At 40.9% G+C, this 27768-nt stretch overlaps 2 protein-coding genes across 5 annotated transcripts in view; both read left to right on the plus strand.

Moving 5' to 3' along the window:
• The first annotated feature begins 1971 nt into the window (after window positions 1-1971).
• Window positions 1972-22324, plus strand: MS4A7 (membrane spanning 4-domains A7). Of its 4 annotated transcripts, none has more exons than XM_030810878.1 (7): window positions 1972-2157; window positions 9242-9401; window positions 11189-11323; window positions 13099-13155; window positions 15774-15980; window positions 19063-19164; window positions 20167-20370. In XM_030810878.1, exons 2-7 carry the CDS (start codon window positions 9255-9257, stop codon window positions 20239-20241), a joined length of 723 nt encoding a protein of 240 aa, XP_030666738.1. In that variant the 5' UTR covers window positions 1972-2157; window positions 9242-9254; the 3' UTR covers window positions 20242-20370. The 4 variants fall into 4 exon arrangements, with proteins under 4 accessions (XP_030666738.1, XP_003275264.2, XP_003275265.2 ...); XM_030810879.1 differs by having other exon boundaries at window positions 2028-2106; window positions 20167-20378; XM_003275216.2 differs by lacking the exon at window positions 11189-11323 and having other exon boundaries at window positions 1975-2157; window positions 20167-22324.
• The window catches only part of MS4A14 (membrane spanning 4-domains A14), a 28191-nt gene continuing 16330 nt past the window's right edge, over window positions 15908-27768 (plus strand). The window contains 4 exon segments of the mRNA XM_003275218.4: window positions 15908-15980; window positions 22948-23102; window positions 24238-24366; window positions 26775-26825. Of these exon segments, the coding sequence (XP_003275266.3) occupies window positions 22965-23102; window positions 24238-24366; window positions 26775-26825 (318 nt within the window). The 5' untranslated portion in view covers window positions 15908-15980; window positions 22948-22964.

Below are 27768 nucleotides of genomic sequence, written 5' to 3' on the forward strand. Positions count from 1 at the left end.
TGTGAACGCTGCTCCAAGGAATCTCTCTCTGGATAACCAGACCTTGTGCCCTAGCCTGAGCCCATCATCTCCATTGCTAGAGAAAAAAAATACAGTTAGTCTGTCCAAGGCTGGCAAAGTCCTCTGACATATAAGATGCATTTCCATTTTACTAGCTTCATGGTCTGCTTGGGGTGGGGATGGCGGGGAGATCGTATCCTTGAAGTAGGCGCTAGGACTGTGAGTCACTTGCCTCTTTAGAGCACCAGGACTGTTTGCAAAGGGCTGAGGAAATTCCCATCAGTGGACAAGAGCATGAATTTAGAGTAAACACAGATTACACTTAGAGATCAGAGGTCAATCTAGAGATAAATACACTTTTCTCTAAAGGGGATAGGAGAAGATGTTGGACAAGAAATACCAGATTTTCTTAATGGTTCATTTATGTCAGGCTCTATGGTGGGGACTTTTATGTTATTTGACTTAATCCTCATAACAATTCTGAAAAATCTTTTTTCAAATTTTGTTTATGAGAAAACAAACTGGATATGTAACTGATTTTCTCACGAGTTCCTTCTCAGACTCAGAAGAAGTGTGAGAGAAGCCCAAATGACCAAGGTTCTTTGACAATTTGGTCAAAACAGGTCATAGACCCAGAGGAAGGTCTGTATCGTGGAAGTTTTCTTAAGCAAAGACAATGCTAGTTGTGGGTATGAAGATGTTGACTAAGCTGGCTGCAGTGGCTCACGCCTGTAATCCCAGCACTTTGGGAGGCCAAGGCAGGTGGATCACCTGAGATCAGGAGTTCGAGACCAGCTTGACCAACATGGTGAAATCCTGTCTCCTGTAAAAATACAAAAATTAGCTTGGCGTGGTGGTGGGCACCTGTAGTCCCAGCTACTGGGTAGGCTGAGGCAGGAGAATTGCTTGAACCTGAGAGGTGGAGGTTACAGTGAGCCAAGATTGCACCATTGCACTCCAGCCTGAGCAACAAGGACAAAAAACTCCATCTCAAAAAAAAAAAAAAAAAAAAAAAAGATGTTGACCAAATGGCAGATTCTTGCCATGAAGCAAGCCCAGACCTCAGTGCCAAGAGATGTGAATTAGATTCCTGCCTCTTCCACAGACTAGACATGTGACTGGGGGCTGATTCCTTCAGCAATATCACCTCATTTGGAGAAGAACTGGACTAAAATACCCTCCAAGTACTTTATGAGTTATTTAAATCTCCCAGGCTTAGGTTTGCTCCTCTCTTAGGGGACAGCCTTGCCACCCTTCAGGAAATGGAGACTGTATATGGAGCATGTTGTGCCGCCAGCTGCTGCACGTCCCAGAGCCATCTTAAACCCTACCCTTCTGAACAATGGCTAGTCTACAAGAAGCCTTAAAAGGGATGTGAAAGTGGCAACAGTGTCCCCTCAACAACAAATGCTTCCCTAAATATGAGTTTGTGTGGAGCCTGATGACTCTGCCTCTAACTCCAGTCCACTGGCGTCTTTCCCAAGATGTGCCTGGACTTCCCTGAGCATGAGGCCAAAGACGGAGAATGGAAACACCCAAAAGAAGTAACAAGGAGACACGGAATTTTCCACAGGTTGCTTTCAGCTTACCAAGAACCTGGAAAGTGAGAGAATAGATTCTCCAAAATTCAAAATTAACATTACTATTATCAATATTTATTAAGTGTCTACTTTTTGTAAACTCTTTGCATCTTTTTTCTTTAATTCTCCCAACATCCACAGAGTGGAATTATTATTATCCATCCGCCATTTAATAGACAAGAAAACTCAGGCTAAGCAAAACTAGATGACTTACATAATTCTATGTAGGAGTAGGGAAAATGAATTTTAACTGGGACCGTACAAATCACTAGTCTGCACAAAGGTCTTTTTCTCATATGTCACTTCTATCTTGTGTCATTTTTCCAGACCTCAGAATTTAGAAAGAGGAAGCAGAGGCACTTTTTATATATCAACTGTCTGTAAGTACAGCAAAATTCACATCCTGTGTAATCATAAATACTGCTCTAAGAAAGGGACAGGAAGTCTCAGAGGCTGAGGAGCAGAGCACCAAGATCGTTCTGGCAGGAACAGCCAGTGGGAGGTTCCAGCTGAGCGCTCCCCAGAGGTGAGCTGACCCCCAGCCACAGCACACAGGACCAGGCTGCTGCGAGAACAGGTAGGCACCTTGGTTTAGATCATGACTTTTGGGGAAGATTGTGTGCTTTTGAAAAGACAGCCGGGGAATTGGATTATCATCCTGTCTCTGATTCTGACCACCTGTGTGAGTTGGAGCGTCAGCTCAGTCCCCTTTTTGGGTCTCAGTTTACTCACTTGTCAAATAAGAAAATTGGGTAAAACCATTCTTAGGTTTCCCTCATTGAGGTGATTTTCCTCAATGTTCTGCATTCTCCTGGTGTGTCACTCAGTCTTACACAGAGTCTACTCTCAACAAATACTATGCAATTAGACTGAATCTTGCATTAGAACCCCATGGTCCTACTCTAATTCTGTAATACAGAAAATTGCTGGGCAGAGCTGTTGACCTCCATGTCATGATTTATCTTCAAAGCACGGATTTTAGAGCTGTCTTGAAAGGTGTGGATCCCTCCAGTCTATCTACACAAGGCAAATGTGGAAGGACAAAGTGTCCTCTCAGACTGTGGTGTTTGGAGATGATAGCATCAGTCTGGAGACTTTCGTGAAACATAAAGAATCTTGGTTATCTAGGATTCCTCCTAAAAGTAGCAACGTGTATCAAAATTTAAGTGTCATAGATTTAAATGTAATAAATCCACTTCCATGCGTCATTCTGAGATAATTAAATGCAGGAGGCATCACAAAAGTGCAAAGATGTTCATTATTGCATTGTTCATACTGGCAAAAAGAAAAAATAGAAACCACCTAAATAGTCATGAATATGTGATTGGTTAAATGAATCTAGAGACCTCCATTTATTTAAATATACCATTTAGCTTTTTTGTTGTAGTAAAATATACTTAAAATAATTGTAGCGTTTTAACCATGTGTGTTTGTTTGTTTGTTTTTTAATTGAGAAAGAGTTTTGCTCGGCCACCCAGGCTAGAGGGCAGTGGCGTGATCTCAGCTCACTGCAACCACCATCTTCTGGGTTCAAGCGATTCTCCCATCTCAGCCTCCTAAGTAGCTGGGATTATAGGCACTCACCATCATGCCCGGCTAATTTTTGTATTTTTTTTAGTAGAGACGGGGTTTCACCATGTTGGCCACACTGGTCTTGAATTCCTGACCTCAGGTGATCTGCCCGCCTTAGCCTCCCAAAGTGCTAGGATTACAGGCATGAGCCGCTGCACCCAGCCTTAACCATTTTTAGTTGTACAGTTCAGTGGCATTAAGCATATTCACACCATTGTGCAACCATCACCACCACCCAATTCCAGAACTTTCTTGTCTTCCCAAACTGGAACTCCATGCCCATTAAACAATAGCTTTCCATTCCCCTCTCCCCCGAGCCCCCAGCAACCACCATTCTACTTTCTGTGAATTTGACTCTTCTAGGGGCCTCACGTTAAGTAGAATCATTCAATATTTGTCCTTTTGTGACTGGATTATTTCACTTGCCATATTGTCTTCAAGGTTCATCCATGTTGTGCCATGTATCAGAATCTATCATTTGCTTTTACATTTAGGATTTTTATTATTTCTATTCATTGGTCAAAGATGTCTACAGAATAATGTTGAGTGCAAAAAGAACAGGTATAAAATGGCATGGATAGAATGACTATTTCCGCAGAGTTGTGAATGTCTGTGAACATACATAAAGAGGAGAGAGACAAAGTGACAGATGGGAAGAGAGAATGTAAAGAATATGTGTGTAGGAAACAAGACTGATTGGGTGGCAGTTGAAAGTTAAGGAGCTAATTTGTTTTCTTCTTCAAACTGTATTCCCTTGTAATGGTGGTAGTTTATGCACTCTTTCAAACAGAACAAACAGTTAAGAAATAACAAAGGAAAATAAATGTTCATGGTATCAGATAGGCTGTACCCTGAAAGTATCAATTAAACTTTCAAGAAGTGTCTGTTCATGTCCTTTGCCCACTTTTTGATGGGGTTGTTTGTTTTTTTCTTGTAAATTTGTTTGAGTTCATTATAGATTCTGGATATTAGCCCTTTGTCAGATGAGTAGGTTGCAAAAATTTTCTCCCATTCTGTAGGTTGCCTGTTCACTCTGATGGTTGTTTCTTTTGCTGTGCAGAAGCTCTTTAGTTTAATTAGAGCCCATTTGTCAATTTTGGCTTTTGTTGCCATTGCTTTTGGTGTTTTAGACATGAAGTCCTTGCCCACGCCTATGTCCTGAATGGTATTGCCTAGGTTTTCTTGTAGGATTTTAATGGTTTTAGGTCTAACATGTAAGTCTTTAATCCATCTTGAATTAATTTTTGTATAAGGTGTAAGGAAGGGATCTGGTTTCAGCTTTCTACATATGGCTAGCCAGTTTTCCCAGCACCATTTATTAAATAGGGAATCCTTTCCCCATTGCTTGTTTTTGTCGGGTTTGTCAAAGATCAGATAGTTGTAGATATGTGGCATCATTTCTGAGGGCTCTGTTCTGTTCCATTGATCTATGTCTCTGTTGTGGTACCAGTACCATGCTGTTTTGGTTACTGTAGCCCTGTAGTATAGTTTGAAGTCAGGTAGCATGATGCCTCCAGCTTTGTTCTTTTGGCTTAGGATTGACTTGGCGATGTGGGCTCTTTTTTGGTTCCATATGAACTTTAAAGTAGTTTTTTCCAATTCTGTGAAGAAAGTCATTGGTAGCTTGATGGGGATGGCATTGAATCTATAAATTACCTTGGGCAGTATGGCCATTTTCACGATATTGATTCTTCCAACTCATGAGCATGGAATGTTCTTCCATTTGTTTGTATCCTCTTTTATTTCATTGAGCAGTGGTTTGTAGTTCTCCTTGAAGAGGTCCTTCATATCCCTTGTAAGTTGGATTCCTAGGTATTTTATTCTCTTTGAAGCAATTGTGAATGGGAGTTCACTCATGATTTGGCTCTCTGTTTGTCTGTGATTGGTGTACAAGAATGCTTGTGATTTTTGTACATTGATTTTGTATCCTGAGACTTTGCTGAAGTTGCTAATCAGCTTAAGGAGATTTTGGACTGAGACGATGGGGTTTTCTAGATATACAATCATGTCATCTGCAAACAGGGACAATTTGACTTCCTCTTTTCCTAACTGAATACCCTTTATTTCCTTCTCCTGCCTGATTGCTCTGGCCAGAACTTCCAGCACTATGTTGAATAGGAGTGGTGAGAGAGGGCATCCCTGTCTTGTGCCAGTTTTCAAAGGGAATGCTTCCAGTTTTTGCCCATTCAGTATGATATTGGCTGTGGGTTTGTCATAGGTAGCTCTTACAATTTTGAGATACGTCCCATCAATACCTAATTTATTGAGAGTTTTTAGCATGAAGGGTTGTTGAATTTTGTCAAAGGCCTTTTCTGCATCTATTGAGATAATCATGTGCTTTTTGTCTTTGGTTCTGTTTATATGCTGGATTACATTTATTGATTTGCATATGTTGAACCAGCCTTGCATCCCAGGGATGAAGCCCACTTGATCATGGTGTATAAGCTTTTTGATGTGCTGCTGGATTCGGTTTGCCAGTATTTTATTGAGGATTTTTGCATCAATGTTCATCAAGGACATTGGTCTGAAATTCTCTTTTTTGGTTATGTCTCTGCCAGGCTTTGGTATCAGGACAATGCCGGCTTCATAAAATGTGTTAGGGAGGATTCCCTCTTTTTCTATCAATTGGAATAGTTTCAGAAGGAATGGTACCAGTTCCTCCTTGTACCTCTGGTAGAATTCGGCTGTGAATCCATCGGGTCCTGGACTGAAGACATTTATGCAGCCAAAAAACACACGAAAAAATGCTCATCATCACTGGCCATCAGAGAAATGCAAATCAAAACCACAGTGAGATACCATCTCACACCAGTTAGAATGGCCATCATTAAAAAGTCAGGAAACAACAGGTGCTGGAGAGGATGTGGAGAAATAGGAACACTTTTACACTGTTGGTGGGACTGTAAACTAGTTCAACCATTGTGGAAGTCAGTGTGGCGATTCCTCAGGGATCTAGAACTAGAAATACCATTTGACCCAGCCATCCCATTACTGGGTATATACCGAAAGGACTATAAATCATGCTGCTATAAAGACACATGCACACGTATGTTTATTGCGGCACTATTCACAATAGCAAAGACTTGGAACCAACCCAAATGTCCAACAACGATAGACTGGATTAAGAAAATGTGGCACATATACACCATGGAATACTATGCAGCCATAAAAAATGATGAGTTCATGTCCTTTGTAGGGACATGGATGAAACTGGAAAACATCATTCTCAGTAAACTATCGCAAGGACAAAAAACCAAACACCACATGTTCTCACTCATAGGTGGGAATTGAACAATGAGAACTCATGGACACAGGAAGGGGAACATCACACTCCGGGGACTGTTGTGGGGTGGGGGAGGGGGGAGGGACGGCATTTGGAGATATACCTAATGCTAAATGACGAGTTAATGGGTGCAGCAAAACAACATGGCACATGGATACATATGTAACAAACCTGCACATTGTGCACATGTACCCTAAAACCTAAAGTATAATAAAAAAATAAAAAAATTTAAAAAAACTTTCGAGTCCTAGCTTCAGGCTGAGAATCAAGCATTTTCTGCAGTCCTTGGGTATGAGATTCGAAAAATAAAGAAAGGAACCCAGAATTCAGGAGGCTGGTGACGAAGACTAGTAGGAAGGAGTCTAGTTGGTATATTTGGGCTATTGAGCCACACAGAGCAAGGTAAAAGCCAAGTTTCTACAACATGAAAGCAATTTGGGAAATAGGAATCTTCAACCTATATTCCCTAAGATCGCAATGTCCCTGGGGGAGGATATGGAACTGATGAGTGGCAGCCAATGCTTCAACAATAGGGGAGGAACAATAGAGAGGATGAGAATCAGGTGTAGCTAGCCGGGCAAGCACAGACCTACAGGGATATAGAAGAGCTCTGGTGTTAGATGGCCTGTGCCCAAATCTTGCCTCCACTACCTGCTAGATAAGCAATCTTGTGCAAGCTATTTCACCTCTCCAAGCCTCATTTTTATTATCTTCAGAGTTCAGCACCCATCTCTGAGAGTGCAGATTAAATGAGACTGTCACAAAGCTCTTAAGAGAATGCCACATTCATAGTACATACCCAATCAGTGTTAGCAATGATTATCATTTTACCATGAACTACTGTTTGATTCTGAAACCTAGAATTTCTCTAAGCTTGAGACTTTTTCTCCTTCTCTGGCTTTAAAGATGTGCTGGAAGGCTCACCCTGGCTCCACTGCGGGGATTCAGCTTCAACATTTTTCCCCTCACAGGACATGTAACCTCACCCACACTTCTACCCAGATTTCAAAATTCCAAGAAATAAAAATTATCTCCTTAAACAAAGAGAACTTTAGGTTTAATAATTCTTCAGATAAAGTACTTCATGCCCAGACAGCATGAGAAACTAGACTAAGGCACAGATCTACAAGTAGAAATAAAACGGAGGTCCAAACATGGATTGATTATTATGGAACACCTGATAAAACTCAGAGAGTTACAACAAAAGGCACTCACGTATGTCATTCAATCCTCACAAGAGTCCTGCAGGATAGTGTCATTATCCCTATTTTACAGATAAGGAAATTGGGGATGAATGAGGGAAAGTATCCTGTCCACGGCCAGCTCATCAGTATCAGAACTGGGCTTCCAATGAATATTAGATAAAACTGATATATTTTGGGAGTTTATCACATGCCTCCCCCTATGTTGAGTCCATTATATGTGTCATGTTATCTAACCTGTATCACAAACCTATGAAGTGGTGAAAATACCTTGCCCAGGGTGAGTTTAGCAGTAACTGGTGGACATGGGATCTGAACATAGGACTGGACTCCAAGACATATGCTCAGATGTGCAACTAGACGCCTAGGCATTGGACTCCAATCTCAGTGCACTTTTCCATCTCCCTCACTAGGAAGAGATTCTAGGTGTCATTTCCAATTTTTACATGTTATTCACTCCACCCAAGAGAGGCCGGAACCATTCCTAAAGCACCAACACATTGAGGCAAAATGTCAGGCAGCAGAGCTGTGGCACCTTTCAAGGATCACAAGCCTTTAACTAAACTCTGGCCTTCAGTAGGGAGAATGCTGAGCTGAAAACAAATCTGGGCAACATTTCAGGTGCTGAGCCTTGTTGCTGACACCACAGAGGCCCAGCAATGCTGCTGAGTTGCTCCTGGAATCTACAAGGGAACTGGAAATGTTAGGAAGGAAGAAAAGAAGGAAGAGGAAGAGGAGGAGAATTAACATGGCATAGAGAAAAAAATATCACAAGCCACTGAGCCAGATAAGTCTCAATCCAGTCATGTAAACGCAGGCTGTTAATATTTGCTACCATATATTGAACACATTCTAAGTGCCAGGCTAAGTACTTTATGTGACTATTTCATTCAATGGAGGTCACTTGAGCTTATTAGCCCCAGGTTTCTAATGTACAAAATTGATTTAATAACATGTAAGTTACAGGGTTGTTATAAGGATTAGAGCTGCAATGGTCTAATGCTTGGAATTCAGCAGGAGTTCAGTAAATGTTTACATTACTAATTACAAAGCCAATATAAGCAAGGAGGAAGATTCTGGATGGGACAGGCCATCTTGCTATAGGAAAGGAAAGTGGAACAGCATTCGTCCTCAACATTTTTATGAAGATAAAATGAAGACTGGAGTAGAAGACTGATCAGTGCAGGTGTAGCATAAAAGTGTAATCCTGGAAGATGTGGTGGGAGAAGGTAGCACAAGTGAAGCAGAGACACAAGAGATAGGGAAGGGAAGCTGGAAGCAGAGGTCATTGGAGGGAGAGGGAGATGGACACATTCAGGGCTACAAAGCAAGTTCTATGTGATTTGCTCACCTCTCAATTGTGGGACCCCTCAAAATGTGTACAGTACTCTCCCAGTGACATGCTTCTTGACCACAATGGATGAACTGTGCCCAACATGCCCGCTTTCCAATGCTCCACTGATCCCCATGTTTTGTTTCTGAAGGACAACCAGCCTTGGAATAATGGCAAATACCTTCTTAAGTTCCTACAAAGTATGGTCCCTGGGGAGCTTATGTCTGTAAGTCAAACCTTGGGAAGTAACTGAGTTTGATGCCTCTTCCAGCATCATCAGCATCATGCTGTTGCAATCCCAAACCACGGGAGTTTTTGACAGCTTTACACCAAAGGGCATCACTATTCCTCAAAGAGAGAAACCTGGACACATGTACCAAAACGAAGATTACCTGCAGAACGGGCTGCCAACAGAAACCACCGTTCTTGGGGTAAGTCCACCTCATTATAAGGGGAATATTGAGAAAATACTTTGTAAATGTATGTAGACTACAGATCTACAGTGGGTCTGGGAAACTCTTTCACTCTTCTCTGGCTGAGTCCAGGCTAATGAGGACATGAAATGGAGCTTTAAGGGAAGACTATGTCCTCTGCAGCAGTTTCTAGAAACTAAAACCACTAGATCTTTTTCACTAGCATGCTTCACAATTAACAGGTTAGTCTTTCTTATTTTATTTATTTATGTATTTATTTATTTTGAGACGGAATCTCCCTTTGTCACCCAGGCTGGAGTGCAGTGGCACGATCTCAGCTCACTGCAACCTCCACCTCCTGGGTTCAAGTGATTCTTCTGCCTCAGCCTCCCGAGTAGCTGGGACTATGGGTGCATGCCACCATGCCCAGCTAATTTTTGTATTCTTAGTAGAGATGGGGTTTCACCATATTGGCCAGCCTGGTCCTGACCTTGTGATCCACCTGCCTTGGCCTCCCAAAGTGCTGGCATTACAGGCATAAGCCACCGTGCCCAGCCACAAATTAGTCTTTCTTATTTTGTCGTTAGTACAGTAAAAATTTTCTATTTAACCATATGGATTTTACTCAATATGATTAAATTAACTTTGAGCTCATTTTTCAAATATTTTGAGATGAGACGATCAAGACTAATCGCATGACCCATTTTTTCCCCATTCATATGAGTAACTATAAGACATCCAACTGTCCCAGATCATCATCCCTCATATCCAGAACTTTAATCTCCATGTGGTTTTGAATACCCTCTTATAATACCCAGGTCCGATTTGCTGCCTATTTAGATGGATCTCCCTGCCCTGTTTCTTTACGATCTATTCTTAGTACAGCAGGTAGGGTAATCTTTTAAAAATGAAAGTTAGATAATGTATTCTGTTGGCTCAAAATTATCCAGTGGGATTCCTTTTTTGCTCAAAATGAAAAGCAAAGTTGGTAAAACATAGCCTAAAAATCCCTACATAGTTTGCACCATGCCTCCAGTACTTCACAAGCCTCATGTCCTACTACTTTGCTCTTAACTCTATTGGGCCTTGCATGGAACTTGTCTGTACCTTTACAGACAAGACATAGTACACATATAAGCTCTCCAATGGTAGTGATTTTCATTTGCTTCATTCCCTCGTGCGTGGCACACAACATACCTGTTGTGGTATTCAATAACTGTTGATGATATGAATGGTTGACTTTTTTTATTTCTCCTATGTTTGCATCATCTTTCAATTGCACGTGCATTAAACTATGAGCAAAAGCATGGGCTTTAGAGCAAGCTAACAGCTAAACTTCAGTTCTTCCACTTGCGAAATAATTATTATTAAAATCCAATGATGAACAAAATAAGATGAATTACAGCAGAAGAGATGACCTGCTCTATCTAATTTCAACTGAAAAAGCTCTTCATTAACACTCCTGTGAAAAGTTTGCTCTCTATTTCCACCTCACTGGACAACTTTTTTATCTACTTTTCAAGAAAATAAATTTAAAAACTGTCAAGTATCTTTTTCAAAAAATGTTAAAATGTGTGTATGATCACTTTCCGATTTGCTAGTTTAATAATCCTATCAGAAAAGAAAAGGTTAGCTATATATGACTTCCTCTAGAAGCATATTGATTGGCTCCTTGTAACATTTTTCCTCTTTAATATAACAAATTATAATGTACTTTATACTCCTTATACTTTACAATGTGCATTCAAATAATCACTTTTATCTGTTTGAAGTGCAGTCTAGATTTCCTGTCTTCTCTCTTGTAGACTGTCCAGATCCTGTGTTGCCTGATGATTTCAAGTCTGGGGGCCATCTTGGTTTTTGCTCCCTACCCCTCCCACTTCAATCCAGCAATTTCCACCACTTTGATGTCTGGGTACCCATTTTTAGGAGCTCTGTGTGTGAGTAGAATGGGGACTCTAAGAGGGGACATGCTTTATAAATGCTAACCAGGTGCATAGTCGTGGAGTGACTCAGACTCCAAGAGGCCAGGAGGCAAAAGACGGCAAGGCCCTGACTTTCCTTCTATCATTGCCCCACATCACATTTCCCCTATTCAAGAAGAGCAGCAGAGAGACTTAATCTGTCTTCCTGCAGAGCAGGGGGCAAGAGGGAATGGTAATACAACGAGTATACCAGCACAGAATTTCTTACCTGGCATTACCGCATACCTCTAGAAAAGTGGATGCTTTTCCATATCCCTCTTTGAGGCTTTGATGAGGCCATTGGATTCCCTCCATTGTAAGAATAATTAACTTTTCAGGTAGAGAGTGAGAAGGCCATTTTTAAACAATAAAACGAGCACCACTGGTTGATGCCACAGGTTTGCAGAGATTTGGATTAACAAGGGTAAGATTCATGGGAGGAAGGGACATGCTTGCTGTGTGTCCAGAGGTAACCCTGAGCACTTGAGAAACTCTCTTTGCTGCCTTCCACCTAATGGCTCATGAAAAAGGGCCCAGTAGATCTGTTTTTCAGAGAGTGGCCAGGGAAGACTCACACTTCCCACAAAGGGTTATTTTTTCTCCACGTAGCATTTTGTACAAAGGATAAAAAGCAAATATTCTGGGCAGATGAACTGTACTAAGGTACCACTTCTGTGTGGATACAGTCCCTGTGTGACCACAAACTGTGCAGTCATGTAAGGAGGCCCTGCTCCTGCCCCAGAGCACAATTTGTCCTTGACTTCTCCTACAACCAGTGGTTGTGGGCCCCACATCTCCTTAGAGAAGCTAGCATTAGCTCATACTGGACCCTCTTTGCCTGTGATTATTCAATATCCAAGCCACACACTTAAGCAAATTTTCAGCTTCTCAGAATACCCTTCCTCTGCCAGCTGGATCTTTAATACCACTGAGATTAAATACTGATTTCTGGGGCTTTATGATAAAGACTTCATGTCTGAGCCTGCTCTTCCCACTTTCCTCAACTCCCATTCTGACTCAAGCAACACACACCAATAACTTCCAGTCCATGTGTTTCTGCACCTTGTCCCATCAGAGCCTCTTTCCTGAGTGCTTCTGTTGGCTGTTCCAATCTCTCTGTCCATTCAAGTCATTGGTCCATCTCAACCTCCTCTCTTTCAATGCTGTAATTTAGTAACACTCTTCTCCTTCCCATGTACACCTTTTCTCCAGGCCTTCTCGGTTCCTAGCGATTTCCACTAAAACAAATCCAACCCCTCTGTGCATCTGCATGTCATTCAAAGTCAATATAGACATTCTTATATCAGGTGGGAATTAGGCCTCTCTAGCAATATACATCCACATGATTTCTGCAATATTCTCTCCCTAAAAGTTTTCCAACATCACTTTTTTTTTTGGTTTGGAAATGATATGTAATTTTTAATTTTTATTATTATACTCTAAGTTTTAGGGTACATGTGCACAACATGCAGGTTTGTTACATATGCATACATGTGCCATGTCGGTGTGCTGCACCCAGTAACTCGTCATTTAACATTAGGTATATCTCCAAATGCTATTCCTCCCCCCTCCCCCCATCCCACAACAGGCCCTGGTGTGTGATGTTCCCCTTCCTGTGTCCATGTGTTCTCATTGTTCAATTCCCTCCTATGAGTGAGAACATCACTTTTTGATTAAGTGATTGACAGTGACATGGTGGGCACATTTCCACAAGACAACTGAACTGATCCATTTCTCTCTTTTCTGAGCAGTTTGGCATTACTGGATCCCTCTCAATTATCTCTGGAAAACAATCAACTAAGCCCTTTGTAAGTATAAGGACCATCAAATCTCAGCTGGTTGGAATTGAAGGAACGTCAGAGTTAATTCTTCTAGTTTAAAAATCCCTATTTTACAATTTAGGGAGATAAAGCTTAGAACAGGCTAGGAAGCCCAGATTTTCCTGGCTGTCCCATTGATAGAACCAAGAGTAGAGCCCAAATTTCTTGCCTTCTAGATCAGTGCTCTTTCTTCTACAAAATGGTGCTCCTGGATTCTATTCCAAGCTTGGAGGAGGTTTACCTCAGTTATTTAAAAAGTGTACATTTTTAAATGTACCATGGACTCTTTACAGCTTGTAACCTTGACCTTGAATAAGGTAGCCACCCATCCCAGAGAGAGCCTACAGATCCTTTTTTCTATAAAACCTGCCTCCTGGGGTTCTTTTTGATGCCAAATGTCCCCATTCATAGAGTTGGGACTTCACACAAATTCTAGCCCTTCAGTGTCAGAGTGACCAATTGTCTTGGTTTCCCCAGGACTGTCTCAGTTTTAACCCAGAAAGCCTATATCCTGGGAAACCCCTTACTTCCCAGGCAAACCAGGATAACTGGTTTACCCTACTCTGTGACCATGGCAACAAGTTGAAAGAAGTCCATGATGTATTTTCAAATTTCTACTATTTAAGCAACTGAAATAAACCTCATTCAGTCAAATATCACGTGGAGAGGCATTCATTCCTCTGTCAGAAGAGGGTGTTGCCATCTTTTTCCAGGCTGAAGGACATTATTTCCATCCAAAGACCCATGCTTGATAATTGGATGTTCGAGAAAAAAAAATCAGTTTAAAGTAAGGTGGGAGAAAATAAGGGTGATGGAGTAGAGGTGAGGGGGATGTCTGCACTGTCAGCACTGATTGCAGCACCAAACTCAAAGACAATACCACTCATGCCACTGCCAACATTCCCCTGGCTTCCTCAACAACTTTAGAATTATTATATTGCCCTGAGTGCTTCTAGAATATGACCTTTGGTCCCTCCCTAGAAACCCAATGTATGTCTTCTTACTTAAAGGAGCAGCTTCAGAGAAAAGACAGAAGCAAACTGAAGAAGCTGGAATACCTACCTACAGTTGGATCAGGCCTATGAGAACCACATTCACCACACCATTTCCCAACTCCTCTTCTACATTTTAGGAGAAAGGATTCTCCCGTAGCATGAAGATTCACTAGCAAAGACACTGATGTGCCAGGCTCTGTGTGAGGTTTCCAGCACATGCTCCTCTCTGTTTAAGCATCATTGGAAGACAATGTATGTTGGGAAGGATGGTTGTCCTGCCCTTTTCTACTCCCGCTCTATAGCGACACGGATTCATGTGCTGAGTCTTTGAAGGAAAAGTAGTCCCAGTGGGCAGTATCTTTGCCCAAAGCTACCATATGAGCAATGGAGCCCACATGTTGTTCTTTGTCCCACTTGTGGAGCCCACATTGTTGTCAAGTCCAAGCATAGATTTCCCTTTCTGTGTATTCAGTGCATTTGGGAAGCCACTTCTGAGATCAGAAGATTCATCTTCCACATTTTATAAAAGAGATAACTTAAGCCCAGAGTAAGAAGGACTTGCTCAAGCACACAGATGGGTCAGTGACAGATGGGTCAGTGACAGAGCTAGGATAGGAGGAGAGGTTTTCAGATTCTAAGTCCAGAACTATGACTCCAACCAGTGAATGCTGTGAACTCTTCAAAACCCTCTTCCATAATCCTGGGTTCTAGACTGCAGCTTCAATCATCAGGAGCATATACCAGCCTCATGCACCATCCATGTGTCCTCATCTGTGCCTAGCCAGGCCCTGGATCTTCTTGAGTCAGGATGTGGCTTTTCCCTAAATCACCTCTGTGGGTGTGTGGCAGGCAAGAGAGAAAGTCTGCTATGGAGAGAGGCAAAGGCTTCATAGCTGCTTCCTCCCTTTCTCCCTCCAAGGTTTGTGAGAAAAGTGGCTAGAGACTGATAATATTTCTGTTTGTGAATGGGTGGAGAGAGAAGCACAAGGTCTAAGCCCATGTGCCTCTGCCTCATGCCCTGTCACTTAGGAAGATCGAAGGCATACGCTTGTCATATTGAACAAATATTGATTGTCAATTCAAGATCAATTGCTTGTCAATTGAAAGTCTATTTTATGTTCCCATAGACCTATAGATAGGTTTTCCAACTTTTCCAGTTTGCCTCCACCTTTTCTCTGAAGCTGCTCTTTTATGTAAATCAAAATCATGGATTCAGTTTACCAGAGGGGACCAAAGTCCATATTCTAGAAGCCCTTAAGGCAACAGAATGATTCTAAGACTATTGAGGAAGTCATGGGAGATGTTGGCAGTGACCTGAGCAGCACTGTCTCTATCTTGAGTGCTATCGAGAGTCAAGGGGCAAGAACCCCTCTCCCTAAGGAGGAATTATCCATGCATTTTCTTATTCAATAAGCATTTACTAATTATATCACATGATTAACTAAATAGTGACAAGAGATACAAAGATGAATAAAACACAGTTTGTGCCCACACAAGGAAACAGGAAGGAAACAGACCCAAGGAAGCACCATTGCAGTACAATGGACAGAGGACTAATAGTGTCACGTGCTGATTCTGTGATGAGAACCCAACGCAGAGTTTCTCTTCCAGGACCTGAGCAGCTTGACCTCAAATGCAGTGAGTTCTGTTACTGCAGGGGCAGGCCTCTTCCTCCTTGCTGACAGCATGGTAGCCCTGAGGACTGCCTCTCAACATTGTGGCTCAGAAATGGATTATCTATCGTCATTGCCTTATTCGGAATACTATTATCCAATATATGAAATCAAAGATTGTCTCCTGACCAATGTCAGTTTAACAGTGAGTAGTTTCAGATTGAATATCCTGTCATGTGAAATCTCTGTGTCTCCCCTTTGCATAATCTCTGCTTTTCTGGCAGTCTCTGGTCGGTCGGTCCGAATGCCTGGAGACAGACAGAAATAAACAAAAACTTGTGGTTGGAAGAGGCCTGTCTGCTGACCGCATGGTGTGGGGGATGTACTATAGAAAGTCAAAAGAGGAAATCAAGAAGGACAGTAGGGAGTCTATCCCCTGGGCTTTCTTATCACAAACACTCCAACCTCAATGGGTTTAACTCTTAAAGTACAACCTTTGTTGTACTCATCACAGGCAGAAATATTCTTCCTACTCATCACAGGCAGAAATATTCTTCATTTGAATTATATTTTAATTTGGGATTATCTCTTTTGGGTTCTTTTCCAGGGGTTGGATGCCCCTACCCCTTAAAGATGCTTGTCTTCTGATCATCAGTGAATTGAGGACTAGCAGAGGCTGTTATGGTGTTTAAGTTAATCTTCAAATGCGAGCCTGTATGCCACATTACGTTAGGCAGAAAACTCGAACCTTAAGTCCAAATACGTAGTTATTTTGTACTTTGGTCTAACAGGGCTGACAGAGAGTGGTGGGAAGGGAGACAGCCTATCATGGATTTGACTTCTAGAAAAAATGTCAACCTCTCTGGGCAGCATTTTCTTGGCACCTTTCTCCCAAACTTGATGATCACTACCTGTTCGTGGTGACAAGCCTTGCTTATTCAATCCTATAAATATAGTATCATGGTGTTAAAACCATAAACCAGTGGCCTTTTAAGAAGACAGACTTCTTCCTCTATGAATCCTCCTAGTTAGAGCACAGGGAACCCAAGGTAGTATTTCTCATTCCCTTGGATCCATCTATCTCACAAATCTCAGAAAATGTGTGCAAGCTTTTGCACTCCTGTGGGTCTGCTCATGTGACCCAGAGATTGTCAAAAGCAACCCCTTTGGTTCAGGAGCTTGAGGAAGTGGAAAAGCACAGAGACCCGTCTGGAGGAAACCCAGTACCTAGTGTCATCCTGGTGCAGGACAGACATCTGGTAAAGCAGTGGGGGTGGGAGAGGCATATTGGGGGTTTAATTTAAAGAAAATGAATTTCATTACCTCAAACTGCCTCCCATTCTGAGACAACTGGAGTCCAAAAGAACTTCCTACGATATCAGAGAAGTTGCAACATAGCAGCCTAAGCAGACTCCAAAGGCCTACTCTTTGTTAATTAACACAGCAATTACCTGAACAAAAGTAACGAAATTTTAAAAATTAAAAAATATATAGCCAAGGTTAGAAGAAGAAAGGAAGAGAGGGCAGAAGGAAAAACAAATCAAGGAAGAAAAATGTCTTAGTTTCCAGAAGCTAAGAAGGATCCTAAAGCCAAATCATCATACAAGAGCTGAGGCCAAAGAAACAAGGAAGTCTGAATAGGAATATTGGTGTTAGAGGCTAGGATCACACGGTTTTAACATCCATGACAAGACTTGGCATTGGGCAGAGCCATAAAGCTCATATTGAGTACCCTGCAAAAATGTTGAAAGCTGAGACTGAATATTTACTCAATTTGTGAAAATAATATAAAGAAAATTCTGCCCAACATCCCAAGAAGTTTCAAGAAAATCTTCCATCAGCTCACTAAGCTTTGTGCAAGTGTGCCATCTGAATTCATAATTACATAAAATAGGGGAACCTCAAATAAAGGGATTAAGTTAAAAACTGCTACAAGATATGTGAAACTTCTAAGGTTGTAGCAGAATCAAATCTAAAACTACTATCTAAGGAGATGTCCATAAACCCAACTTATAAGATGCCTTCCTATTAAAGAACCCTACCACTACCACTGTCTACACACTTAAGTTATCTAATAACCAAAATATTATGAGAAACATAACAACAGCACAAAAAAATGAGTAGCAGCAGCAAATGGGGAAACATGGAAGTCAGAAGCTCAAGAATTGGAGATAACATAATAATTTGAACAAGGCTATTATGAAAATACATTTTAAATCATTAAAGATGTTCAAAAAGTAATAGAAACCAGGCCAGGTGTGGTGGCTCACACCTGTAATCCCAGCACATTGGGAGGCTGAGGCGGGTGGATCACCTGAGGCCAGGAGTTTGAGACCAGCCTGGCCAACATGGTGAAATGCCGTCTCTACTAAAAATACAAAAATCAGCCAAGGATGGTGGTGCACGCCTGTAATCCTAGCTACTTGGGAGGCTGTGGCAGGGGAATAGCTTGGACTGGGGAGGCAGAGGTTGCAGTGAGCTGAGATCACACCATTGTACTCCAGACTGGGTGACAGAATGAGACCCTATCTAAAAAAAAAAAAAAAAAAAACCAAAATTTAAAAAAAAAAGGACAGTAAAGAAAAAAAAAAAAGATATGTGCATTTGAGAAAAAATGAAATCACATAATTGGAAATGAAAATTGTCTTTGAAATTAAAAACTGAGCAGATCAGTTAAACAGCAGATTCAATATATTCAAGGAAACAAAGAGTGAAATGGAATTTAGATTTGATTAAATCACACAGAACACAACACATTATGTGTGTTTGGAAAAGATGGATGAAAGCCTAAAAGGCATGATGGATGCAGGGAAGTGGAGAGGTTCAATACATATCTAATAGGAGTCCCAGTAAGAGATTATAAAAGAGTGTATGCAAAAGTAAATAACTAGAAATTTTTTAGAATTTAATAAAAACACAAGATTTCAGATTGAAGGAATGCACTGAGACCACTGCAGGATACACAGAATCAAATACACACCTAGAAATATCATCATGACAATAAAAACACCATAGTCAAAAAGAAAATAATAAAAGCAACCAGAGATAAGTGGCAGATTACTCTCATCTATCGTTACGTGGGATACCAAAGTTCTGAGATGATGCAGTTGCTGCTTATTTCCCTTCATCTATTAAGAAGTCTGAAAGAGAAAGCAGAGAAGAGGATTAAGCAATTTTCCCTGTCCCCTTTTCTCTGCATTGCTGGAGCCTCATCGCCCTGTCTCCTCTTAGTCAGGCACAAGGGCTAGCTTGTGTTGGGTACCAGCCATTCATGTCCTGATTTGCAGGGTGTCCTAGTGGTGATGCTCGTCTTCACTGTGCTGGAGCTCTTATTAGCTGCATACAGTTCTGTCTTTTGGTGGAAACAGCTCTACTCCAACAACCCTGGGGTGAGTATGCTGACATGTCACGTGATACCTGCTGTGTCTCAGGTCCAGGCTACAATAATCCAGGCTCAAAAAGTGGCAAAAAGAAGAATCAATTATTGTTCATGAGGTGCATGTGGAAGGCCACTTTTATAATAAAAAAAATGAGTTTAAAAGTGAAACCCCATCTCTACTAAAAATACAAAAAACTAGCCGGGTGCAGTGGCACGCGCCTGTAGTCCCAGCTAGTTGGGAGGCTGAGGCAGGAGAATTGCTTGAACCCAGGAGGTGGAGGTTGCAGTGAGCTGCAACTGCACTGCAGCCTGGGTGACAGAGTGAGACTCAGTCTCAAAAAAAAAAAAAAAAGAGTTTATATAAATGGGCTCCTTCCGGAGGACACTCTGGTCATCTGGGATCAGCTGGTGTCTACTGGGAAGCAGACCAGTTAGAGAATTGCTTAATATGAAGCTAGTTGGCTTTAGAAATCACATAGCCCAACCCCTCATGAAAGAACCAAGGCTTGGATAAAATTACATAGAAAATGAATGATACAGACTATTGGGCTGAGAATGAGAACGTGTATCCCCTCACTTTTATCAGGAACACAGCCACCAGCCACCTGCCTCCTGAGAGAGTCTCCCTAGCCAAGTTTCCTTGTTAATGTGATGAGACTTTACTAGAATGTCTGTGTCCTGTTTATGCTTCCCTGTGCTCTTCCTTATATCACCTTAGCTCTTGATGCCACAATTTTAAAATATTTTCATTTCCCCTAAAGGCTACTACAACAAAAGAAATGTTTATAGAATTTGGATGAATTATGATTTAACTATGATCCTATTTAAAATAGTAAAATAATTAGTAGACTGGAGAATGGCATTATTTTTAATTAATATTGCTGCAATTACATATATGGCAAAGTTGGAAGAACTAGTACTACACAAAACTTGGGGAAAAGGTATTATGAGTTATTTTTTTTAATCTCCAAAATCAAAGTTTAAAAATTCTAACCAATTATATATTTTCTAGAGTTCATTTTCCTTGACCCAGTCACAAGATCATATTCAACAGGTCAAAAAGAGTTCTTCACGGTCTTGGATATAAGTAACTCTTGGCCTCAGAGGAAGGAAAAGCAACCCAACACTCATGGTCAAGTGTGATTAGACTTTCCTGAAATCTCTGCCATTTTAGATACTGTAAAATAAACTTAAAAAAAAAAAACAACTTTTGTTTGTATTTGTTTACTATGAGTCGTCATTTAATTGCTCTTGAAAATAATTTCCTCAAAGCCCAAGTCAGTAAAATATTATCAGCCAGCCTTCCAAAATGGTCATAAACTTTATAAACTGCTTTGGGTAAACTGAGCAGAAGGTGATACACAGAAGGGAAAATGTGCACTCATGCTAGTGTGAATTTGGTAAGTCGTGTGACTCTGCAGGCTGTTTCTGTATCATTTTCACACTCACATTGCTTAAATATTACATATTAGGGATTGTAAGAAAACTTTAATTAAAAATTAAAGACTATATATAATTAAACTACTCTGCCCTGGACACTCTCTGAGAAACAGATCTACTGGGCCCTTTTTCATGAACCATTAGGTGGAAGGCAGCAAAGAGATCTTCTCAAGTGCTCAGGATTACCTCTGAACACACAGCAAGCATGTCCCTGCCTCCCATGAATCTTACCATGTAAACCCAAATCTCTGCAATCCTGTGGCACCAACCAGTGGTGCTCATTCTATTGTTTAAAAACGGCCTTCTTGGCTGGGCGCGGTGGCTCACGCCTGTAATCCCAGCACTTTGGGAGGCCGAGGTGGGTGGATCACCCGAGGTCAGGAGTTTGAGACCAGCCTGGTCAACATGGTGAAACCCTGTCTCTACTAAAAATACAAAAAATTAGCCAGGCATGGTGGTGCGCACCTGTAGTTCCAGCTACTTGGGAGGCTGAGGCAGGAGAATCACTTGAACCCGGGAGGGGGAGGTTGCAGTGAGCGGAGACTGCACCATTGCACTCCAGCCTGGCCTACAAGAACAAAACTCCATCTCAAAATAAATAAAATAAATAAAAATAAAAATAGACTATATATAGTCTTTGAATTCATTTATTTTAAATAAATGAATAAAATAAAATAAAAAAGAATATTTAGTCGTTGGCACATAAACTATGTTCTCTTCTGTCATTTCAGGGTAGGAGTCAATGAAGACATCTTAGTCTTAACAAGTTACAGATAATCTCTGACTGGCATGTTTTCTGCTTCTAGCTTGGAGCCAAATGTTGCTCACGCTGAAAAGAATAATGTCTATTTGGGTATTAGCTCTATTTTGATCTATAGCACAGTTTTGTAATTCAGATCATCATCCCTGCACTTTGTACCACATGGGCATATTCTTTCTTCCCAGTCATTGCTGCAATTATCTTGTCTGTTCTTTGTGTAATATGTTCTGTGTGAGCCTCTGCATGAAACTCAATTTCTTGGGCAATTATGGAAATTCCAGTGTGGCTGCAGTTTAACTTTGCACTCTCTATGCATATGAGGTTTCCTAAATAAATGAAGAGTAGCATAGTTTAAAATATATATATCTTACAACTTTCTACAACAAAGAATTATTGAGTCCAAATGCCATCAGTGCTAATTTTGAGATACCCTGCTCTCCATGGTCGCTACAAACCAGGAAATACTCAAGTTATTATGTGTATACATTGGTTTTAGTTTTATGAAACAATTTACCTTCATGATCTCATAGTTAAAATTGTAACAAATTTAGAAATTCAAAGGATCAATATGGGAAGCAAAATTTCTAAAGGCAGTTTCTGTTGTTTTAATTAGTATTTGTGTAGTTCAAACCAGGAAGGATTTGACTATCATTAGTTTTGCTTAACTTTATGAAGCTAAAATATTCTCTATTATAAAGGGGCAACTCCATCTGGTCCCATAGCATCTTTACTACTGATTTTTTTTTATTTAATTTGAAAATGCAAAGAATTGTTAAATGTTTTTAAATGTTCTCACTACAAAAAAAGAAAAGAGATAATTATGTGAAGTGATGGATATGTTAATTAGCTGGATTGTGGTAATCATTTTGGAATGTATATGTATATCAAAACATGTAGTACACCCTAAATATATATAATTTTTATTTGTCAAATATACCTCAATAAAGATGGAAAAAAATCGAAATTCAAAGTTATCTACTGATTTTTATAATACAGAGGAATATGGTTAAACAGTAAGTTAGAAAATTCATCAAGTAAAAGCGAGAAACTCCTTTCAAAGGAGGGCAGAAGCGTGGTTGAGTTTAAAAAACATAGATTTTGGAGACAAGTCAAGTTGAGTTTGCCCCTTCCCCTGTCCCGTATGTCTTTGGGTGACATAACCTTGCTGTTCCTCAGTTTCAGCATTGTAGAACTGTTAAAAGAATAAATGTTAGTGCATGTCAACACAAACAAAACACCTTCTACACAGTTCCCAGAACATAAGGAAGATTCCATAAGTTTTAGTTCCTTTATAACTCATGAACATATGTGTAAGGACTTGTTTTGTATATACCATCTATTCTTTGTTTACCATATGTTTGTAAGCAAATTGACAAGAGAATAAGTCTTCTGGATACAGTACTTTTCACCAGGAAGATGGGGGGCTGGGCATGCTCTAGAATTCTAAAACTCTGTGACTCAACTATGATTCTGAGGTTCTACTACTGAGTACAGTCATCACTAAGGGCTCATCTCTAAGGGCTCCATGTGACTCTGGTGGAGAGGTAGACCATGATTTGGGCAGCAATGTTTGCTCACTCTTTCTCTCACTAGAGTTCTGGCATCGAATCATGGAGTCAACATCCCAGGACAGAAGGGCAACTCACGTCATCACTATAAAACCAAACGAAACTGTATTGACTGCATTTCCCTACAGACCTCATAGCTCTCTGCTGGATTTTCTGAAGGGAGAGCCAAGAGTCTTGGGGGTAAGTGCTCTCCAATCAATAGGTCTTCCCGAAGGGGAGAAAAGAGGTTTATTTATTCATGTATGTCTGCAGAGATACCTCTGTGCAATTATTTTCAGAGAGGGAGTTAATTCTACTTTTCCCCCTTCACCTTACATGAGAAATTAGTACTGATCTTTGAATCCCAGCAGAGGGGGAAGCAAGAAACTAGTATAACTTTTTAAAATATCTCATTGAGGAAGTGACTTCAGGGTGTGGTGGCACCTCCCTTGAAGCTAAGAAACCATAAGTGGAGAGGTTTGACTTCCCCTTCGTGCTCTTAAAGGAATTGGGAGTGCTTCAAAACCCATATTCAAAGCTCCACAGTGAACCAAATGATAAAGTATACAAAACGTTTTTCATCACAAGTGCTCCCAGGGGACAGCTGTATGCACAGCCTCCATCCTTTGTACAACAGCAAAAATCATTACTTGGGGTGCCATAGCCCAGAGATGTGGCCTGGGGACAAAATCTAGACTCTTAGAGAAGTTGTGCCCTGAGAACCACTGCTGCTATTCTTTTCCCTGCGGACTCCTACAAACTGATAGGCCCAATGGGCTATTCTCATCCCTAGTTGGGTCCTTGGATGAAGGGGAGGTGAAATGCAAGCTCATCCCAGGTTCTCCACTCTATGTCATCAAACTTTTTAAACTTTTAGACAACTGGGATGAGCCCCAATTCCAAAAGCCTATACTGAGTGCTGGAAAATGTGGGGGTGGGGGCTGTTAGGATAATAATAGGATACTGGTGAGACAGAAGAAAAAAATGTAAACATGAATAGTTTGTAGTCCCTGTGCTCAAGAAGCTTATAATCTGGGGGTAGTCAGACATGTACTCAAATCTGTCTCATAAAAGATTAATTGGTAACACCAGGGAAGATAGAAAATAATAAAGAATAAAAGTGAAGGATTTGAACCTGAAGGATCCAGGCAAGCAAAGTGGGAAGGAAACACATTGAACTGAATCTCTTAACAATCTGAGAGTGATTGACAAACGAGAGAGGAAGGCATTTGGATGGAGGGAAAGGTGTGCCATGGAGGCACACCCTGAGGGATGTGGGGTAGCCCACAGGGGCTTGGATACTTGTAACCTGATGTACCCATTTCTCTCCTCACAGGCTACCCAGATCCTGCTTGCTCTAATCATTGTGGGCCTTGGAAGTATATTTGCACTTAATTACATCCGTTTCTCCCAAAGATTTCCCCTTGTTGTCCTCACAGGATATCCATTTTGGGGAGCACTTATTGTGAGTACTGTCAATTAGAAGCTTTGGAGAAATTGCTATAAAGATAGATTTGAACTGCTTCACATCCTAGGGTAATGAATTCCATAAATATGGCCCTCCTGGAGACCAAAAAAGGCAGTTCCCTTCACGGCAAAAGAAGCAACTCCATTTGGTCATTGCACTACCATCATCATTGTAATAACTACTCTCAGGTGCTTAAAAGTTTCCAAAGCCCTTGTGTGTATAGTAAGACATTTGCTCCTCACTACCAACCTGGGAGACTAGATGCACAAATATCCTACTTTTTCCTTTGCAAATAAGGAAACTGAGCTCAAAAGTAGAGAATAACTTAAACATATCTAGCCTAGCTAGCACTCATGGAATCACAGACTCTGAAAACTTAAAAAGAATTTTAAGATTATTATCGCTCATTCTCCTTCTTAGCCCCAGGGACAACTTTATGAGTGGCACTCATCTAGATAATCATATAGCCATAAATATTATTCTTAGTACAGTGCTATTTCTATCCAATCCCCACAGCCTGGATTCCTAATTTTGTGCCATAATATTTAAGGACAGACTCATTAGAGCTTCTCTTACTATAATATACACTCCTGAGAAGACAGCAGTATTACTGTCTGTTTTAGTTGTTATATTCTGAGCACCTAGAATCATGCTTGAGGCATAGTGTGCATGAATGAATGAATGAATCAATCAGTCAATCACTGAACAAATAAGTGAAATGATTAATAAATTAGGCCACTATCTCTATTAAAAATCCACAGTCTCTTTAAATAAACAGAAATATTCCATGCCTTTTCTATAATGTGCATTTCAGAAACAACCAGCAGTGTTTTCATTTTCCCAATATAATGTAATATTCAAAATGATTTTCAAATTATACATGCCATACTGTAGAAAATCAAACAGACCAACCCCTCACTTTCTCATTTCACAACAGAATTGTCCCAGTGTGACTCTGTGTAATCTGCATGTGTGAATTAAAATGAGGTTCTGGCCTGCTGCTTTTGAAAACTCTACTTTTCACTTAAAAGATATTTACTGAGCACATACCACGTCTTCAATAGCATTCTAGGTGCTCAGACTGAGAATACTGGAAAACAGCTCCTCTCTCAGAGAAGTGGTGAATTGTTCTTAGATTTAGACAGTTTGTCATCTAACTGGGACACCAGACATGAAAAAGTCAAAAGTAACCCCAAATATTTGTTCCTACACTTGCGCTAAGTGCTCTAAGAGTTCCAGGTGCGATGTGAGGGTTTAATAGAAGACTCACCTGACCACGGAGGTCAGGGAAGTGCTTTTTGCATAGCTGCTCACTAGGCAAAGTGGAAGGAAGGCATCCCTGGCAAAGATAAAGCATGAGCCAAGGGCTTGATGTGGGAAAGAGTAACCAAAAGAAGACCAATGAATTTATCGTGATAGCATAAAATGAGGCTATAAAGGTAGGGTGTAACCAGGTCGTGCCAACCCCTATAGTCATGTTAAGAACATGGAACTTCAGTGTGAAAGCATGGGAAAGCCACTGAACGTTTTTAAAGAGGATAGTGACATTTGAAGACTTGTTGAAGTATCATTGTGTTTTTCGAGTGAGATAGTAATTCAATTATAACAGTAAACTCAGGAGAATCCAAAGAGAGGAGGCTGCAATCACGCAGATGAGGAAAGAGTTTCCCTGAACTAGCTTGGAGGCAATGGAGCTAGAGATGGAGAGCCTTGAGAGTGACTTGGAGGTAGAAGTGACAGGACTTGGCAATCCAATGTGGGGAGTGAAGCGGAGGGAGGTATCAAAGGTAACTTTTTGATCTCTGCAAGTCAGCTGCAGATCCTTGGACTCTAAGACCCAGATGTCCCCAAGGTCCAAGGCCAGTTCCCACCGAAAAGGTTCCCATCCCCAGAACATTAAAAAAGTAAGGGACTCCACATGAAGTGACAGAGTTCTCATTTTCCTGAGGTGGCACTAGGCTCTACGCTCATGGGAAATGAGGGGATCTGATAACTACACTAGATATCAGTCCCCATATCCGCCTTTAGAGGGGTCTTCCTTGAGAAAGTCTCCCTTCACCTGCTCAGAACAGGCACAGTTCCTCCTCTTCTCTTCAAGGCCCAGAGCTCAGGAATCTCCTTTTGGAGCCCCAGCTGGACCAAACATCTGGTCCTCTGGATCTTAGAGGAGTCTGCTTGTCCCAGTTGGCCCTGGCAGAGAGTGCTTGCTCAGTGCTGAGCAAATCCAGCACAAAGTTTCTTCTTACCCTACCTACGCCTACCTTCCCTACTCCCTGATGCTCAGGTGGAAAAACAGGATGGTCTTGGAGATTCACAAACAGATATTTTGCGAATCCAAGGGAAATTATACTGCAAGGTGGTCAAACACATCACCTGTTAACTTTTGTCTCTTGTCTTCTTAACAGTTTATTCTTACAGGATACCTCACAGTAACCGATAAGAAATCAAAAATTCTGGTAAGTCACTTAAACTACCTAAAATTTAAAATCTTTTATTTGTTTTACATCATCTTTATGTATAAAGCCTTTAGTAACAAAGTTACCTTTCAGGAAAATCTGTATGCATCAAAGTTGCAGTTCAGATCATTCCTATTTGCCAGTGCGACTGTTTGCCCGACAGACATTCTTACACTGGTTCCCATTTCCCTGGTCAAGTAAACTAAAAGAGTTGTTTATTGGAAACCATTCTGTATCTCTGTAATTCATTGTTTGTAATTAGGGGTAATTCCCTGCCCTGCACCCCCAGGACCCAGAAATATTGGACAACATCTGAAGACATTTTTGGTCATTACAACTGGTGTTATTGGCAACAAGTGAGTAGAGGCCAGGGACATTTCTAAGCATCTAAAATGCACAAGGCAGCCTCCCCCCAACACAAAAATTATCCAACAAAAAATGTTTATAGTACCAAGGTTGAGAAACCTTGCTCTAACCAAAACCAATCCTAAGCTCTCACTAATTCTTCCTCCCAATCCTAGCCCTATCTCCAATACCAACTGAGGCTTTTCTTCAGATCCTGCCCAAGGTCTGGAAGAAAGAGTTTGGGCATCGATGCTGGATTGTTCTAGGATTGAACCAAGGCTACTACTCACTTCTGTGTTAACCTGAAGGGAAAAGTACCTACTTCTAAGGATTATTTTGAGGGTTTAATGAGACATTACTTATAAAAGGCAAGATGATGCTTAAATGTTCATACTCCTTTCTAACCACTCTGATTTTGTTTAAGGTCCTGGGGATGTGGGCCTCCCTGAAAGTCAGTTGAACTCTGTTCTTATGGTCCTCTGCCAATTTCCTCTAGGGATAGTTACAAGCCATAGAGACATTCTGAGGGGAGGGCGGATAAATGTTTCCATCCCTGCTTATGGAAATACATGCAGACAATGCAGATGAAGCCCCAAAT

The sequence above is a fragment of the Nomascus leucogenys genome, chromosome 4, assembly GCF_006542625.1.
Source record: "Nomascus leucogenys isolate Asia chromosome 4, Asia_NLE_v1, whole genome shotgun sequence".
NCBI lineage: Eukaryota > Metazoa > Chordata > Mammalia > Primates > Hylobatidae > Nomascus > Nomascus leucogenys.